The sequence below is a fragment of the Hemicordylus capensis genome, chromosome 3 (genome assembly GCF_027244095.1).
Source record: "Hemicordylus capensis ecotype Gifberg chromosome 3, rHemCap1.1.pri, whole genome shotgun sequence".
NCBI lineage: Eukaryota > Metazoa > Chordata > Lepidosauria > Squamata > Cordylidae > Hemicordylus > Hemicordylus capensis.
Window position 1 is genome coordinate 126,049,133 of NC_069659.1, and position 20,199 is coordinate 126,069,331.

The 20,199-nt window shown below is 44.4% G+C and overlaps 1 protein-coding gene across 2 annotated transcripts in view; it reads right to left on the reverse strand.

Moving 5' to 3' along the window:
- Positions 1 to 14,770, reverse strand: part of CD99 (CD99 molecule (Xg blood group)) — a 49,940-nt gene extending 35,170 nt beyond the window's left edge. Inside the window, exon 1 of one of the 2 annotated variants that reach the window (XM_053310174.1) lies at positions 14,494 to 14,770. In XM_053310174.1, coding sequence (XP_053166149.1) covers positions 14,494 to 14,554 — 61 coding nt within the window. In that variant the 5' untranslated portion in view covers positions 14,555 to 14,770. The remainder of the gene's footprint in view (positions 1 to 14,493) is intronic. The other variant, XM_053310175.1, reaches the window with a different exon arrangement.
- Between the last annotated feature and the right edge of the window lie 5,429 nt (positions 14,771 to 20,199).

The window sequence follows — 20,199 nt, forward strand, 5'->3', positions numbered from 1 at the left end:
GATATTTGGCATGTCACACCCAAGAAGAAAGGTATTTCCCTAGGGCAGAAATGTAACTTTTCAAAAGTGAGAGAATTTTGGAAGTTGCCCAGAAATATGTTCCACGATCTTTGCCCCTTCTGCTGGAATAAGTATGTGCTATAAATCTCTTTCCTCCTCCACCCACCCAACACCAGAGATAAGAGAAGAAATACAGAAGAAATGAAGGCTGTGATGGAAGTGCTGTAAGCAGACCAAGAGGAAGTGACATATCAACAAAATGAATGTGCTTTTGGATTCTTTTTGAGTCATACATAGTCAATTAGGGTGTAAGTACATGCAAAGCATAGTTAACATGGTGCTAAAGTGTTCGTGTACAAAATAAATGGTTTAAATTCATTCATTGCCATTTATTTCCAGTGGAGTTACCAACAGCAATTTATGGGGAACAGAGAGAGAGCAATTCACATACAGGTATAACTAGTTGCTTAAGGAGGGAAAACTTAGTATGAATTACATTAAAACTAATGAAAGTAACACTGGTCATTTTTCACTTTTACAGAATGATTAAAACATCCCTGTCAAAAGGCCGAGTGGTTCAGTTTTCTAGAAGCTATTTTCCCCTTATTTATGCATTTTTGTTTAATTCCCCCCTAACAGCTGCAGATGAACACCAAATCCACTGGGTTTGGAGGTAGGATAACCGATGCAGCGCTGATCCGCTCACTCCCTTACTGCATCACAGACTGCTGTATCACCTCTGGAAAATGCCCAACAGAAGTTTTGGGTGGGTTGTTTTTGTTGTTTTTGTATTTTAGTGGAAGGACTGGGATACCAGGGTGACTCATGCAAGAAGAACAGACAGCTTGCATCAGTATTAGTCATCTCCTACTAAGCAGAGAGCTGTGGGCATCATTCTTCCCTATGAAGCAAAAGACTCTGACAGGATGTTTACAAGCTCTGCCAAGCAGCCCTTTATAATTAGCTCTGCAGCAGCATACCATAAAGTTAGACTTAACACTGCACTGCAGCTTCTGGGACGTGTGCATCTCATAGACTGCCTCCCTAAGCAGATTGTCAAACTAAAAAGTCTGACAATGAAATACAGATTTCATGTTCTGTTCTGGGAAAAAGGCATTTGACGTCTACTCGGGAATGTACAGACCTGTAATGCAGGTCTGTTTCATCTGAACAGCCTTTAACCAGAGAGAAATCTGAAATTCCTAAGCAGTTAAACATTTTCATACAGCCAAGTGCTACAGCCCTCTAGCATAATACTTCTTCCCACCAAATTGCACCCTAATGCCTCTGCTACTCTTTCTCCCTCATTCTCGTAAGCCGCCACACTGCCAGCTTCTTCTCTCTTCCCAACAGTCCCCACCACAGACCACATCACTACCACTGTGTCTTAATGCATCATGCCACACACTTCAATCACAGCCTTTTGTCCCCCACCCCACCCCTCTTCTCCTTGGCAGGACCACACTCCATTCACTGCCTTGCCTACTGGCTCTAGGGTCTTACAGCCTTCAGTCCCTGCACACTGCTCTATTCTTCCACCACCCACTCCTCCAGTGCATGAACAGGAACAGGAAATCTGTCTTGAACAGCCCAAAAGCCTCATTTGAACAGCAAGAAAGTTGCATATCTGTCCATTCCAAATCTAACATTACACTGAGACACAGACTACATCTGGCTTTATCAAGTGTGTTTCAACCAGTTTTTACTCATATTCAAATAACCTTGGTATAAGAACAGCAGCTTCTAAGAAGGTCTTTACATGGAGCCTGTCCAAGAGTTTTCCTGAACATGGGCCATAAGTATCAACCATGGCTCTGCCGAGATGATAACTTAAGCCCCCCACACACTCAGATGAACCTATAAAGCTGCCTTACAATGTCAGACCATCTGGTTTAGTATCATCTACACCAGGGCTGCACAACTTCAGCACTCCAGCTGTTGTTGAACGACAGCTCCCATCATCCCCAACTGTTGCACACTGTCGGATGTTGGAAAGAACAGCTGGAGGGCCAAAGTGGTGCAGCCCTGATCTACATTGATTGGCAATGGTTGTTCAAGTTTTCAGACACATGTCTTTCCCAGTCCAACTTGGAGATAACAGGAATTGAACCTGGTAAGCAGATGCTTTACCATTGAGCAATGGCCTTTTCCCACCATATTCCATGACATAGTAAAAATGGCCTAAGTATAAGCAAAATGGGCCTCCAAAAATTGCAGCCAATCACATTAGTCCTTTAGTGGAGGGGCGATATAAAATCAGCAGAAGCAGGTCATCTTTATTATGACGAATTAAAACGTCACAAGCAGTGAGTAAGCTTTCAAGCACTCATCAAAACTCTTCTTCAGAGTGGGTGTTATGCAAAACAGAACAAAACATGGGGGGGGTGGGGTGGAATAGAGATGTTGCCGAACATAATGAAAGCCTAAGTCTCCAGTCTGCAACAGGCTGGAGATAGATTATTTTGCATGATTGGCGCAAAATATTTTGGGCTACAACAAAGCCTATTGGGAGGGAAAGAAGCAATGGCTAAGTTCCTGAAGTTCTTCACAGTTCTAAGAGTTCTTTTCATTCCTGTAATGTATGGTTGAGCAAGATCCAAAAGAGGGACACTGATAGCAAGTCACCCTCTAAGGCATGTGCACAGACTCACACATTTTTAAATATTCACTCAGTTAATTTTAGATCCTGCTCAGGTTAAGTCAGGAAGGTCCCATCCTGATTGCACATGTGTGCCTTGATACTGCCACCCAGAACAAAACTCATTCTGCACACAGATGAAAAATATTAGAGAGAACACTACTTGCAATGACCTGTGTTTTAATCACGGGCTGATATCTTGGCTAAATTACTTAATGGAAGTCCTACTGAAATCAAGTAATCCTTTAGAGTAGCTCCTGAGTACTACTATTGAGCAACTAAGTCTGGATGTTAGCCACAGTCCTTAGTTTGAAACCCAGGGCAGGAGAAGATTGCAAAGGACCTAGGCTATATTAGTAGACCAGAGGAGAAGAAAGGGCTGTGGAGAGTACAAATCCTACCAAGATTCACCAGTCATCAGTGCTGCCCCTGCAAAAGTGATCTGATTCCTTCGGGTTTAAAGCATGCACTACCCCTTCAGATTAAAATTCCCTTCAGCTACACACTTGCCCATTGGCAGCTGCAGGTAGGAATGGAAACACAGGAGCCAAAATTCTCGGCAATGTTAGAAGGGAGGAACAAGGGCTTTGCCCTTGCAGGGAGTTAGACTAGCTTCACTAAAAGCTTGCTGCAGAGTCTAGCAGGCAAAGCAGTTTTTGCTTATCCCCCCCGTTCTTGCAAAAGTCCTTTTGTTTCCACAAATATATCCCTGAGAGTCATGCAGCTCTCAGAGACATATCTGTGCAAGCAAAAATTGCTTTCCTCCTCCCCATTCTCCAAGCCACATGCTCGGATGCACAGCAAGCCTTCAGAGCAGCTAGGCTCCCCGTTCCTTGCAAGGGTTGAACTTTTGTTGCTCCTTTCTTAATACTGCAGAGTAGAACATAAGAACAGCCCTGCTGAGTAAGTTAGCCAGGGTGCTTAACCCTTTCCCTACTGGCTGGTTCTCCCCTGAAAATCTCCCTCATCACCCTTATTATTATTCATTAATAACATGCCTAAAAGTGATAGATGCTGTACAAATTTTGGTTTTTTGCCTCAACCAAGTTTATTCCTAACCTGAGGGGTAACATATTTGCAAGGGAGAATTGGTAGGCACCGGAAGATTAATCAGCCTCCCACAGCACACGAATTCCCCCCTGCAAGGTTCCCCTGCATTGTCATGATCTTAGTAGGATTTGCAGGGGAGAACTGGCAGGTAAGGGAAGGGTGAAGCACCCTGGCCGACATACTGTGCAGCATTCCAAGGGAAGACAACAACATTAGAGGCTTTTTTGTTTAGAAAGAATGGTGGGGGGCATTACAGAGGTGTATAACATTATGTATGCATGATGTGGATCAAGTGGCTAGAGAAAAGTTTTTCTCCTTCTCGTATAATATTAGACCCTGGGGTTATCCACTGAAGCTAAATGCTGGGAGATTCCGGACAGACAAAAGGAAGTACTTCTTCACACAATTTAATAAAACTGTGGAATTTGCTGCTACCAGCTGTGGTGGTGGACACCAATCTATATGATTTTAAAAAGGTATTCAACAAATTCATGGAGAACAGGGCTATCAATGGCTGCTAGCCTGGATACTATATATTTTCATCAGGATCAGAGGGGGCATGCTCCCACAGAGCAGGTACTGGAACACCATTTCCTCCCCTGCTTGTGGGCCTCCCAGATACACTTGTTTGAAATCACATTAACTGCATTATTCAAGACACACATTCAAAAATCAGAGTGATGACCAATTTGTTTGCATCAATAGTAAAAATAAAGAAGAGTGTTTACTGAAGTGTTTTAAAGGCTTATTTTAGAGCTCATACTCATGACCAAACATAATTGTCAGCAAATTCTATAAGTAATAAGTAACCTGCATAATCAGAACTGTCCTTAAGCTACAATCCTAAATAAACTTACTAAGAAGTAAGCCTCACTGAAAAAAATACTATTTATTTCTGAGTAAACATGCCTAGAGTAAAAATTCCACCATAAATTGAAAATTATCTGTAACTGCATACAGGAAGCAATAAACCAAACTCATGACATTAGACAAGCATGCCTCTGCACAGGGTAACATTCATTTTAAACTGCCCAGAGATGTAGGTTTTGAGCTGTATAAAAATATGTTAAATAAATAAATAAATAAATAAATAATACATTTTTAGGCCCATTCAGTAAAATTCATTGCAAAATGAAGTAGTAGACTCTCATATGATGCCCTAATGAAGAACATCAAGATGCTGACAAGAAGTGGCAGTGATGGAAACATGTCATAGAGACTTGAAAGTTGACACAGTCACAGACCCACCTGTAGAACTTAATAATAATAATAATAATAATAATAATAATAATAATAATAGTGTTCTTGTCAGTGTTAGGAAAGAGGCTACAATCTGCAAGAGGGGCTCAAAGGATCAGTAAATGGCACTGAGAAAGATAGCTGAAGTGCTTGCACAAGTTCCATACCATTTGGTAAAAAAAGAAATCTTTCATGACCTTTGTGCAGTAAACAATGATCTCTTAGGTTTACAAGATTTCTGAAATCATGTCAATGTTACCGCTCTGTTCTTCCAGAGAGTTCTCCCTCTTTTCAAATGTGCTGATGTGATTGGGATAAAAGCTCAATACTCTCTTAGAGTGTGGATATTGCAGACTATTGGCAGGCATTCTCCACAGCCTTAGGAAAGCAGAGTAAGAGCTCCACCCTTGCAACGAGCTGGTAGACAAGCTTTCAATTTTGTATCTCAGGGTGGGGAGGGGGAAGCAATTTTTGCTTCTCACCCCTTTCTGCAAAAGCCCTATTTGCTTGTGGAAATATATCCCCAAGGGCTGCACAGCCCTCGGGGATCTATTTCTACAAGCAACAGAGCTTTTGTGGGGAGGGTGAGAAGTGAAAAATCACATCTTCCATCCTGTTACCCATGTACTGTGCAGCAAGCCTCAAGTGCAACTAGTCTAATTGCATTACCCTCCTAAGGCTGAGAAGAATATGAGCCAGTGATTTTTCTGATCAACAGGCAATTTTTTTATCAATTAGTTACTGTTATTACTAAGAATGTTTATATACTACTTTTCCACAAGAGGTTCATGAAGGGGCTTAAACAGAAGAAAATGAGGAAAAGATTGAAAAAAGGTCCCAAAGCCCTAAGCTGTTTCACAAGTGAGAATAAGGCGGCAGAAGAGTGCATTATTTGAAGCAGATGAATCATTTGCAATCCTCAGGGTCAGGGAGAAGAAAAACAGCAATTTCTTTTCTAGCCAAACATCTTTATGACTTAGTTCAAGGACCAAAAGGGTCCAGATGTTGTCTGGAGTGAATTGCCCAACAGCTTGTATTCTCACAAGAACAAGTACATGTGTGTGGATTGCTAACTGGTTGAAAGACAGGATAAACAGAGGGTAGGTATAAATGGAGTTTTTTCACAATGGAGAGAAGTAAGAAGTGGGGTCCCCCAGGGATCTGTACTGGAACCGGTGCTTTTTAATTTATTCATAAATGATCTAGAAGTAGGGGTAAGCAGTGAGGTGGCCAAATTTTCAGATGATACCAAACTCTTTTGGGTAGTGAAATCCAAAATGGATTGTGAGGAGCTCCAAAAGGATCTCTCCAAACTGAGTGAGTAGGCAACAAAATGGCAAATGTGTTGGCAAGTGTAAAGTGATGCACGTTGAGACAAAAAAAAAACCAGCTTCAAGAATACACTGATTCGATCCGAGCAGTCAGTGACTGACTAGGAGAGGGATCTTGGAGTCATGGTGAACAGCTCATTGAAAGTGTCAACTCAATGAGCAGCAGTTGTGAAAAAGGCCAATTCCATGCTAGGGGTCATTAGGATGGGGACTGAAAATAAAAATGCTAATATTATAATACCCTTATACAAAACTATGGTGTGGCCACACTTGGAGTAATGTGTACAATTCTGGCCACCACATCTAAAAAAGGACATTGTAGAACTGGAAAAGGTACAGAAGAGGGCAACCAAGATGATCAGGGGCCTAGAGCACCTTCCTTATGAGGCAAGGCTACAACACCTGGGACTTTTTAGTTTAGAAAAAAAGACAACTGCGGGGAGACATGATAGAAGTCTATAAAATCATGCATGGAGTGAAGGAAGTGGACAGAGAGAAAATTTTCTCTCACTGACATAACACTAGAGTACCAGGGGTCATCCCATGAAACTGATTGCCAGGAAATTTAGGTCCAACAAACGCAGGCGTGGCTCGTGAATGCGCCTCGGGGGGGGGCGGGCGGCTTCTTTAAGGTAAACAGAGCCGGTGTTCCATGCCGCCCAGCAGCCCTCACGGTGGGGAATCGCCTCCGCCACTCACCTGGCTCCCGTGGAGGTGAGCCCTCGCCAGTGGCCAGGTGAGTGGCGAAGGTGATTCCCTGCCACGGGGGCTGCTGGGCAGCACGGAGCACTGGCTCCATTTACCTTAAAGAAGCCGCCCGCCGCCCTCCCCCCGGAGGAGAGTTCACAAACCGCGCCTGAACAAATGGAAGAACTTTTTCATGCAACACATGATCAACTTGTCGAATTCTCTGCCACAAGATGTGGTGGTAGCTACTAGTTTGGATGGCTTTAAGAGGAGTGTGGATAACTTAATGGAGGAGAGGTCCATCAACGGCTACTAGTCGGAGGGCTATAGGCCACCTCCAGCCTCAAAGGCAGGATGCCTCTGAGTTCCAGTTGCAGGGGAGTAACAGCAGGAGAGAGGGCATGCCCTCAACTCCTGCCTGTGGCTTCCAGCGGCATCTGGTGGGCCACTGTGTGAAACAGGATGCTGGACAAGATGGGCCTTGGGCCTGATCCAGCAGGGCTGTTCTTACTATACTTCTTTATTGTTCTTTTGACACACATTTCATAACAATTAGGTCCTATACTACAAAGTTTGCTTAACTGTTTAGTGAGCTGTATTTATATTTCCGTTTGCTCATACTATAGACAGGTATTTGTTACTTTATTAATTTAATCACTGCAGTTAATTTTTTTCTCCTCCCACCCTCACCACCCCGCACCTACCCAACAAAGGATATATATTGATTTTGGACTCCTATTTCAAGTGCACTGATAAGTCAGATCAAACCTATATTTAGAAAAAATAAAAAATATAAGCTTTTGAGGGGAAAAGCATTATATAGAAATTACCAGCAATGTTTCACAGTTCACATGAATGGAGTCATTAAAAATTATCTTATGTGCTAAGATGACTCAGACTTGTTATGCTTCTTAGAAGTATATTACCAGGATACTACCTCTTTCTTTAGGTAGATTCAGAATAAGGGGATTGCTCATCTGCAGTTTCACAAGAAATATATCTGGAACAGATTTTTTGATTTCTTGCAATCTTAGCAACTGAGCTAGCAAATTAAGAAAATGTTGCTCAATCCAATTATTGCAGAAAGGAGTAATGCATCTACAATGAGACCACAAACTCCCTGCTTATTAACAGAACTGGGACCAAATGCAATACCTGATAACCAGATGGGAAATTCACACATTCCAACAGCTAGCAAGATGCCTCTGAACACCAGTTGCAGGGGAGCAACAGCAAGAAAGGGTGTATGCCCTCACCTCTTGCTCGTGGGCTTCTCAGAGGCATCTGGTGGGCCACTGTGGGAAACAGGATGCTGGACTAGATGGGCCTTGGGCCTGATCCAGTAGGGCTGTTCTTATCCTATTTCTCAGCCTTATCCTTTTCCTGCACTGATAAGAGAAGGAATAATCTATGGCAATTCACTAAATTGCAACTGATGCCACATATTCCCTATGCGCTGGTTATCAAGTTAACATGCCCTGAAGATGTAAAAGCTGGAAAGGTCTCCCTCAGTGTCTGAAGAACAGAGCTGGTTCTGGAAGTACAGGCCCCAGTAGCCCTAAGTTTTATTCATTCAATTTATATGCCACCTTTCCTAGAGTGGCTTGGAGGGGGGGGTTACATTGAAGTTTACATGTGAAGAGGACAGGGATGCAGCAAGAGTACACCTGCCCTGACAGGATACCCGAACCCCCAGGGTTTTAGGGCACATGTATTCAGATGACTGTCGCCTCACGTGACTGAAGGACAATCAACCTTGAACCAGTGAGTCTGGCACAATGCACATTGTTTTAAGTTACCATTCAATAAATGGTCATGTGTGTTTGCTCGTTGCTGTGACAATAAATAAGAAAACTAGAATTGTAAAATGATGCAGAAAACTGCTATGTGCACAAAGACCTCCCTGTCAAGCCATACATTACAGAACTCTGCTGTTTATGGTTACTAAGGAAGTGATTAATATACATAATGTGTAGAACAGTCATACAATTCCATGCAGATCATTTACTCAACCTGATACATAGAAAATGGCCCCAGGTACTTCCAGAATATGTGAAACAGTTTTAAACTATTCATTGAAAAATGTGATGTTGGAAGAAATTTTGGCTTTGGAATAGACTCCCTGTCAGACTAAGAGCTTCTCCACCTCCAGTTGCTTTTAAAAAGACCCTTAAGATATACCTGGTTTTTTCAGGCTTCTAATTAAAATTAATTTTAAACTGTAATTGTTCTTATCCTGTGAAATTATTTTAAATTGTTTCACTCTCTGAATTGTTTTTGTTTTTATTCTGTGAAAATGTTTTGTTTTTATATTTATATTTATATTGTAATTTGGATTGTGTACACTGCCTAGAGATGTATATATCAGGCAGTACATAAACAGGATTGATAAATAAATAAATAAAATGTTAGCTTTAAAGGAGGGAAAGGAGAGCAGTGTGGGAACAAGACAATTTGAACCTCTTATACAAAAGGAAAGGGATTCCCAAATGTTGCTGACTACAGCTCTCATAATCCCTAAGCAAAAGCTACTGCAGCTGCGGATTCTGGGAATCCCTGTTAGAGGGGAAACTGGTTGGGAGCCAGAGGTACTGCTTTGCAGTGGTTCCGCTCCTACCCTCTTGGGGAGATTCCTTATGCTATCTCTTGGAGACTGTTGTTCTACAAAACATGAACTTTTATGTGGCATCCCCCAGGGTTCTCTACCATCTCCAAGAAACTACATGAAACCGCCCTGAGACCTTGGGTTAGGGCGGTATAAAAATGTGCTAAATAAATAAATAAATAATAAACAAACTGCTGGGAGATATCATCAGGATATTTGGGTGCAGGGCGTTTTCTGTATGCTGATGACACCCGAATCTATTTCTCTAGGTCAGAGCCTTCGGGAAAAGGCATAACTTCCCTAAACTCCTTCCTAGAGGCAGTGATGGGCTGGATAAGGGATAAAAAACTGAGACTGAATTTAAGTACAGTGGAGGAGTTTTGCAGAGCCAGAACCCCGGAAACAATTTTGATCTGCTGATTCTGGATGGGGTTATACTCTCCCAGAAGAAACAGGTACACAGTCTGGGAGTGCTTCCAGATCCAAACCTCTCTCTGGTGCCTCAAGTTGAGGCAGTGGTCAGAGGTGATTATATCAGCTTTGGCTGATACACTAGCTGTGTGCATCTGAGATAAACCACCTCAAAATAGTAGTACATATGGTGGTACGCTCCAGACTGGACTACTGCAATGTACTGTGTGAGGCTGCCTTTGTAGGGAGTCCGGAAACGGCAATTGGTGCAAAATGAGGCAGCGAGGTTGGTCTCTGGGTTGACAAGACCATATTACTCCTATATTAAAAGAACTGCACTGGCTACCAATATGTTTCCATGCAAAATACAAGGTGCTAGTTATAACCTATAAAGCCCTAAACAGCTTAGGACAATGGTATTTGGGAGAATGTTTTCTTCACAATGAGGCCTATCACCCTTTGAGATCATCTGGAGAGGTCCATCTGCAGTTGTCACCAGCCCATCTGGTGGCCACTCAGAGACAGGCCTTCTCTGTTGCCAGCACAAGCCACTGAAATGCACTCCCTGCTGAAATAAGAACCTCCCCATCTCTGATAACGTTTTTAAAAGTCTTTAAAGACACATTTATTCACCAAACTTTTAATCAGAATTGTAGTTTAAACTGTTTTAATTTGTTTCATGTTGTGAACTGCCCAGCTACAGAATTTGGGGTGGTGTATAAATATAATACATGAATAAACATCCTGTCTAGGTGCCACAGTTAAATTTCTAGGTGCCATGGTTCCCTGGTAGCTGGGATCTGTCAAGCTTTGAGCTAGCTCACTGCTTCTTCTATTGTGTAATAGGGATGTGAAAAGAACCACTAAGGCCTGGTCCAGCACCGGTCTCCCATGTTGCACTTACCCCTCCTGATGCTTTCCCCCCACCAGCATTCCGTTTTTTCAAAATGTTTTGCGGGCGGCAGCATTCCTCCCTGCCACCCCTGCCCCCATTATTGCCCAGAAATACCGGAAGTAGTGATCACGCGTGCGCCCGCTGCCACTGTGCACGCGCCCGCCATGCATGTCGCATGTTGTGTGCGCACATCAGGCACGCAACGTGCATGGCGGGCGGGCACGCGTGCAGAGGCGAACACACATGCAATCGCTATTTCCAGTATTTCCGGGCAACAACAGGGGCAGGGGCAGCAGGGAGGAATGCTGCCGCCCCCAAAACATTTCAAAGAAACAGAGCGCTGGCAGGGGAAAACCGGCGGGAAGGGTAAGTGCAACCTTCTCCCACCCTTAAAGAACCACCACCCCTAGCACCAGACCGGGCCATGTTCGAACCGGTTCGGAGGCCTCTATAATGGCCTCCAGACTGGTTCGTGCACATCCCTACTGTGTAAACCATTCTGTGAACTTTTTGTTGAAAAGCATATATATCAGCAGCAGCAGGTACCTAAAATGGAAATTTATCAGCACAGAATTCTAAGATGGCATTCAAGGAGAGTGTTGTCCCTATTAAACTAATCCTCATGAGAGTAGAGCAAACAGAACTGTTCACTTGATATACATTCTACTTTCACATCCCACTGCTCATGTTCACGCAAAGTACAAACTAACAGGCACAATCCAAAACAGCATGTCTGTTCGGTTCAACAGCATGTCTGTTCACTCAAATGTTCGTTGTGAAAAAGTTCACAGTGGATTTAGTTCAATCACTATTCTTTTAGCCCAGACTGAGTCATTGCATCCAAGTCTAAAGCTGAAGCGGCACACAATTATAATCATATGCCAGCTCCACAAAGCTGCTGCTGTTACCTAAAGTAGCACATGCAGTTGGGTTATCTCAATGTTTTCCAAGCTGCTTTTACAGGGGAAAGAAACAGTATAAATGTCGATAAAAACCTAAACATGATTAACATGCAGTTTCAGCCCGAGCTGCTCCTCTGAGTTCTTGGGCAAAAAAGACCAACAGAAACATAAAAAAATACAAATCATTTGCTGCAGGCAACTTCTTTCCTCATGTTATCCCTTATATAGATGTCACTTCCAAAAACAAGCAGCATGAACATCTGTGCTCCATGATGCACAAAGAATGCTCACATCTGTTTTGCAGAAAAGCCGTGTAAGCATTCTGCAAACAACTGTATATATGTTCTTTCCTGAAGGGAAATGATTCTACTTGGAGGAGAACATTATATTGTCAGCAGCTCCCAGTTGCCCGAAAAGGGTGGAAGTGGAACTCCAGCATCACATGGATGTTCATCTCCCCTCCTTTTCTTGAATTAGATAAAGGGCAACTCCCATCCTCATGACGCATTTATTCAAAAAAAGACAGCCCAGGGAACAAGCAGGTAGCAGTCAAACAGCCAATTAATCTACTTGCCATAATAGTGATTATTCTTAAACCATTGGTGATGGAAAATCCTCCCCCAAAGCCTCCACTACCACTTTCACACAATTATATTATCAAGCCAAGTGAATGCCAGGATTTGATCACTTTGGCCTCATCCTCTTTACACGCACCCTTGAAAATTTACAGACCACAGTCTACATTTAGGCCTAGCAAGCCTATCCACCTAAAGGTATGACAGATTTTTTAGGAAGGCAGCCCTGTGAGTCTGTTTGCTAAAGATTCCAGTTCCGTGGCAAATAAAAGGGAGAAAAGAATAAAGGGGGGAAATTAAGTTGCTGACCAGAGCCTGGCATATATGACCAGACAGCAGGAAGACCTAATTTGGGGGAAATAAGATACTGTCGCAAAGTCTGAAATGCTGTGTGACTTGGCAAGAGACACAAAAGTTCCAGATGAACTTTCACAAGGCCACAAAGCTGGGCAATGGACCAAACAATAAATATAATCTGTCCAAAGCCAGGTCTGCTATAAGACTGCATATCTCCAGCTCTTTGTTCACTTTCCCCTAAGCCAGGCCTGGCCTGCTCAACTCCCCCCACCACCGCAGTTGTTTTTGGACTACTACTCCCATAATCCCCAGACAGTGGGCAACAGCCAAGGATTATGGGAGTTGTAGGCTAACATCTGCCGAAGTTGAGCAGCTCTGCCCTAAGCTCTCATGGAGCATTCCCAGATGGCCATTTTACTTTGACTAACCATGGAAGGGCAAGGGTGCACTCATATAATGTCCATCTTTAAGTAAAAGTCCCTGCAAGCTATTGGGGAGCACTCCATACATGATTTGGGTTTTTCATGGCTCATTGGAGCTTAGCCGGATTTATGTCTGGGGTAAAAAAATCCACCATTTTCATCCATTTTTAGGGCAAACTTGAAGTATCCTCAACTCACAGTACTTCACCCCTCTTAATCCCATGGTAAAGCCTGCTGTCTGGGAAAGCTCCTGGAGCCATCTTGATCAGCAGTTTACCCTGCAAGTGGATGACATCTATAACTGCTTAAATAATGGGCTGAAAGACAGCCCTCTGGTAATTTGCCAGAGGACTCCATCCAAAGAACAGCAGATGGGTCTCCCGGAAGGGCGTCAGAAAACAGATGCACACTCAAAATCACTTAACTGTGTTTAGTTCTTAATACTGACCACCCTTTTGGAGCCACAACACAATTTAATGGTTTCTCCCCATTTTTTCAATGCATACTAGCACGAAGTGAGATTCTACACCGCAATCGAGACTCTGAGAAAGTGTGAAAATTATTCCAAATTAACCAATAGTGCACCTGGGTGTTATCTTGTCCTTGTGGCCTATATCTATATATCTATATATACACACACACCCCTTACCACCTAATGGCGCAGCAGGAAATGACTTCCCTAGCAAGTATAAGGTTGCCGGTTTCGGGCAGCAGCGATATAGGAAGATACTCAAAAGCATCATCTCAGACTGCACGGGACATGGCAACGGTAAACCCCTCCTGTATTCTACCAAAGAAAAAACACAGAGCTCTGTGGGCACCAGGAGTCTACGGCATACTTTGCTTATTCTTGGAAGTTGCCACCCGATCCTAACATGTCTACAGCCCAATCCTACACAAATCCAAGTAGGTGTGCCACTGCCAAAGACCGCAGCCAAGTTTGGGATGCGTAGCTGCCTTTTGTTCATCTCCCACAGACGGCCTTATCTGCATACACAGAGTGTTGCGGCGGTCCGCAAAAAAAGACCTCTCTCCCAAGAATCAGAACCAGGGCTTATTTTTTTCAAAGCCAGAGGCGAGCCTTCGAACTGAAGACAATGCCGTTGAACATGTGCAGATTACCTCTCCCCGCCCCCCACTGTTTAGTCCCCAAGGCTGCCAGCTCCGAGAGCGTGACCCGCCGCATCCCCTCTATCACTAACCTTAAGAGACTGGGGGGCGGGTGGGGTGGACCTCAACTTCTAGCTTTTCTCACCTCCAGCGTTTCTCTCTTTCCCTGTCTAAAGCCTTTGTTCGGGAGACACGTTGGGCCGGGGGCAGCCCTGCGAACAGCAGTGCGCCCAAAAGCAGATTCTCTGAGCAGCCACGCCCGAACTCGCAGGGCGGTGCCAAAGGCAAGGGAAAGGGAGCCCGAGGAGCCGCCACTGGGAGACCTTCTTACCTCTGCAATGGGCTGCCAGCAGCACAAAAGCCAAAGACACAAAGAGGGCGAGTCGAGGCATGGTCTGCTGCCGCCGTCACAGCTACTTCAAATGTTGAAGCAAACTTTACAGCAAACTGGAGCTGATGCCAACAGCTGCGCACTTTTTTCTCCTCTCCCTACCCTGCAGCGGGTGAGCGCGCCAAGCAATGCACTCCCTTGACTCTATACCCCTCGCTCTTCAATGTAGCGCACCATGCAAACAAACAACCCCAAAGTTACAGCCCCGCTCCGAGGCCAAAAGAGGACTAGAGCTGAACGCGCTCCAAGCATAGAGACCTGCCTCCCGGAGCCGGCCGGCCAATCCCGAGAAGGCACTGGGCGCATGCAGCCAATAAGGTAAGTGAGAAGAATCTCCTTTCTTCCCACCCCGATGCAAGGAAAAGACACAAGGGTTGAGTCATGCTTCGGAGTAATAGGACACCGCAGGCAGCCGGCTGGGGTGTGGCGCTCCTTGGCTTTCCCTTGCCGGAGGAAAGGGGGAACGCAAAGGCAACAAGAACCAGGCAAGCAGTGTGGCATGATGAGCCCGTGTATAGGCGTGCCTCCGAGTTCACAGTAGCGGGTTGTCTAGTGGAAACACAGAGCTGGTCTACATTTCAAAGCCACTGTAGGGCAGTATCTTTGTTAGGACCACTTAAAGTGTCACAAAACGCGGGCAGGTTTCTAGTTCTTCAGGACTGTCCTACAAGTTGAATGGTAAGCAAACTAAAGGGGACGAAAGGAAAGAAAGAGGCAGAAAAGCTGGGCATTCTGTTGTTAAAGAAGCTCAAAAATCTGCCGTCTCCTAACAGTCTGAAGATGGAGTGCAAGAGACGTTAGGCAGACGTATTTAAAATAGACACTGCTAGGTGCGTATCTTCTGTTTACATTTTGGGTTGCATGATGGATGCTGCTGGGACAAATAATGCCCCCCCCCCCGCTTAAATAAAATCTAGCTGTTATTATTGGAATCGTACTCTCATATCTCCCAGTGATGATAAGAACAAGGACATGCTGTTTGTAACATCATGGGTATCAGTATAGCAAGGATCACTTCATGAGCGTTGGCTACAGTGGTGTAGCCAAGGATGGAGCCACTGCTCAGTGGAAGAGCATCTGTTTTGCATGCAGAAGGTCCCAGGTTCACTCTCTGGCATCTCTAGGTAGGACTGGGAGAGATGCCTGCCTGTAACCTTGGAGAAGCCACTGCTAGTTCAGTGTAGACCAGGCATGCTCAATTTTGCCCCCCACCCCAATCTGTTTTTGCACTTCAACTCCCATAATTCCCAGCAGCGGCCAATAGCCTGGGGTTATGGGAGTTGTAGGCCAATATCTGCAGGAGGGCTGAAGTTGAGCCGCTCTGGTGTAGACAGTACTGAACTAGATGTAGGTTTCTGGCAGCCGGGGAGATAGGGCCTGTGTTTCCCCCCATCTCTCCAGCAGCCCCACAGAGTGAGGGAGATAATGAAGAAAATAGGGAGGAGTGGAGCTGGAAGGCCCTTAGGAGCTGGGTGGCCTGGGTTCTTTGAACCCATCTGTTCAATTATAGCTACACCCCTACTTCCTGAGTATTCCACCTTTGAAGGAGGGGATGTCCCTGGACCATGGGTTGTGAGAGTACTACCAGGGTGCTCCTCATCCTGCCCCTGGGCACCTTTTTGCCCCACACCCCACAGTGTTGCAACAGTGGCTGCAGTGGCGGAGGCTGCCCCCACCCCTTACTGTCATTGAGTTTTACACCATCCTGACCTCCCACCAGCCTGGGTGCTTTACTTCCATTAGTCTGCCTAGAATTTTGACAAGAAAGTATCCCTTCTAGGCAGTCCAGTGAAAATATCCCCTCAGAAAGATATTTTGAAACATGTCAGAATAAACCTTCCATTCTGCAGCTGCTTTTGGTTTCCTTGCCGTGTTTCTTTCCTCTCCTTGCTCATGAGTGAGAGGGCAAGCACACAGCTGAGCAGGTGAAGAAAGCGCTGGCCAGCTGCATGGGTCGTTCATTGGTACCCAGTGCCAACCACACTCCTTCCACCTGTGTCCTGGCATGGGATAGCACACCTGGCAAGGAAGGGGGCAGGGGCAGGTGTGGCACCCATGCACCCATCTTATTCCAAGGCCACTGCCATAATTATCTGCAACATAATACAAATATGAGTGACAACTTGTTTGTATGGGTGAGTTGGTATTTGTAAGTTGGGACTCCCTTCATGTATTATGTTTTGGAGCTTTGTTTGCAAATATAGGTGTTTGCAAGTCAGATGTTTATAACTCATGGAGTCCCTATATAAAAGGTAAAGTGTGCCATCGAGTCGATGTCAACTCCTGCCCTGTGGTTGTCTTTGGTAGAATACAGGAGGGGTTTACCATTGCCATCTCCCGCGCAGTATGAGATGATACCTTTCAGCATCTCCCTATATCTCTGCTGCCTATATAGGTGTTTCCCATAGTCTGGGAAACATACCAGTGGGGATTCAAACCGGCAACCTCTGGCTTGCTAATCAAGTAATTTCTCCACTGTGCCATTAGGTGGCTATGGAGTGCCTATACACATTCATATATAAACATCTGCAGCATGTGAAATGTCAGGCTATGTGTGGCCCGGTGCTACGGACTAGGGTGAGTTCAAGGGTATGGTCTACAGTGCTTAAGTGGAACACACAGTTCCCTGTGAAGCAGGAGTTGAGTGATATCAAAGATGGAAAGAAATTTTAGGTGGATAAAATTATGATTTTAAAATGGAAGTTATGTACTTCAGCTTTTCAACGAAAAGTTCGCAAAATGAGAAGGCAAACTGGAGGTTCAGCAGTCAGTGGTGCCTCACATAGGTGATGGCCAACTGTCTCATGGTGTCTACACAGGAGACTGCAAGGACCTTGTAATTCACGGATAGCCTTTTGGGAGCCTGTAGATGTTCTGTATCTAGGACTGATTCAGACATGTATGTATATCATTTAATGATATACATACATGCCTTTGAATACATGAACCAAATGAGGTTCAAAAACACATTTTTTAAAATGTCGTTGTCAGGGGTTTTGAGTGGTAATTCTGTCAAAAGGACAAAAAAGGAAATATAGAAAACAGTATTGTGAAAATATGGATCATTCTAAACATATTTCTGGTGCCACTGCCCTTAAGAATATGGGAAGAAGAAACTACAGAATTTCCACCACTCATTACAGAACTAGCTGAGGTGGCACAGAGAGCTTTCTGGGGAAGGGAAGGGCATAAAAATTGCCACATACCCAATGCACCTGTGTAGGTAGTTTGGAAGTTCTGTTAGGCTGCTCTCTCACTGCACCCACACTTGCTTGCTCTTAATGACAGCCACTATGTTGGCCTGAAATCATGAACCTCCTGTACACATGAGCCATACTGATTTTTGTGTGTGCATGAGCATGAACTGTGGGTCTGTATGTGTGAATGTTCATCACAAACAGAGATATTTCATAGATTCACTATAGTAAGAATATAGACCAATGATTTCACTATTTTTCAAGGGGTTTTTTTGCCACATTGGGAAAATGCCTTCAATGTGAGACCACCATCATGCTGATCTCCATGCAGTGCTGCACTTTTCCCAGTGTTGGGGAAGCCCTTTAAGAGAAACACAGTGCTATTGAGCTCCAGCACCATATTGGAAGGCGTGCACAGAGCTCTAGGAAGCATAGTCTTTCCCAGTGCTTTCCCCTTGGAGCTCTATGGAGAAAGCATTGGGACATTTCCCAGTACTCTGTATACACCTTCCAAGATGACACAGGGGCTTGAGAGGGCTGTTTCGCTTGAAGGGGACCCACTAGTGCTTGGCAAAGGGGAATTTGTGGAGTATTCAGCTTCAGCTTTGCTAACAACAGTTAGTCAGGGAGCTGCACTGAGTGTTGATGGGAACCACCATCAGCTCTCAGGCTGTACAAGAAAGAACACAGATACAGAGGCTGTGTTCTTTGGCTGCCTTGATTAACCTGAATATGCCTAACTGGGTACAGGTGAAACTCAAAAAATTAGAATATTGTGCAAAAGTTCATTAATTTCAGTAATGCAAATTAAAAGGTGAAACTGATATATGAGATAGACGCATTACATGCAAAGCGAGATAAGTCAAGCCTTAATTTGTTATAATTGTGATGATCATGGCGTACAGCTCATGAGAACCCCAAATCCACAATCCCAGAAAATTAGAATATTGTGAAAAGGTTCAACAGTCTAGGCTCCAGGTGTCCCACTCCAATCAGCTAATCAATCCATAACACCTGCAAAGGGTTCCTGAGCCTTTAAATGGTCTCTCAGTCTGGTTCATTAGGAATCACAATCATGGGAAAGACTGCTGACTTGACAGTTGTGCAGAAAACCATCATTGACACTCTCCATAAGGAGGGAAAGCCTCAAAAGGTAATTGCAAAAGAAGTTGGATGTTCCCAAAGTGCTGTATCAAAGCACATTAATAGAAAGTTATGTGGAAGGGAAAAGTGTGAAGAAAAAGGTGCACAGGCAGCAGGGATGACCGCAGCCTGGAGAGGATTGTCAGGAAAAGGCCATTCAAAAGTGTTGGGGACTTTCACAAGGAGTGGACTGAGGCTGGAGTTAGTGCATCAAGAGCCACCACACACAGACGGATCCTGGACATGGGCTTCAAATGTCGTATTCCTCTTGTCAAGGCGCTCCTGAACAACAAACAACGTCAGAAGCGTCTTACCTGGGCTCAAGAAAAAAAGAACTGGTCTGTTGCTCAGTGGTCCAAAGTCCTCTTTTCTGATGAGAGCAACTTTTGCATCTCATTTGGAAACCAAGGACCCAGAGTCTGGAGGAAGAATGGAGAGGCACACAATGCAAGATGATGGAAGTCCAGTGTGAAGTCTCCACAGTCTGTGTTGATTTGGGAAGCCATGTCATCTGCTGGTGTTGGTCCACTGTGCTTCATTAAGTCCAGGGTCAACGCAGCCTTCTATCAGGAGATTTTGGAGCACTTCATGCTTCCTTCTGCAGACGAGCTGTATGGGGATGCTGACTTCATTTTCCAGCAGGACTTGGCACCTGCCCACACTGCCAAAAGTACCAAAACCTGGTTCAGTGACCATGGGATTACTGTGCTTGATTGGCCAGCAAACTTGCCTGACCTGAACCCCATAGAGAATCTATGGGGCATTGCCAAGAGAAGGATGAGAGACATGAGACCAAACAATGCAGAAGAGCTGAAGGCCGCTATTGAAGCATCCTGGTCTTCCATAACACCTCAGTGTGCCACAGGCTGATAGCATCCATGCCACGCCGCATTGAGGCAGTAATTGCTGCAAAAGAGGCCCAAACCAAGTACTGAATACATATGCATGCTTGTACTTTTCAGAGGTCTGATATTGTTCTATTTACAATCCTTATTTTATTGGTTTCATGTAATATTCTAATTTTCTGGGATTGTGGATTTGGGGTTCTCATGAGCTGTACGCCATGATCATCACAATTATAACAAACTAGTATTTTTAAGCCCGTTATGATAACGGGCGCTAGCTTTCTATCCCGTCTTTTCTGTCTCTCTCTCTCTCTCTTTCTGTCTCTTTTTTTCCCCCTTGTCCCCTCTCTCTTTTTGTTTTTGTTGTTGTTGTTGTCTCTGTTTTTGTTCTTCCTTATTTTGCTTATACTTTGGGGGGGGGGGGTTGTGTGGATGAATAACAGCCAAAATGGCCCATGAGA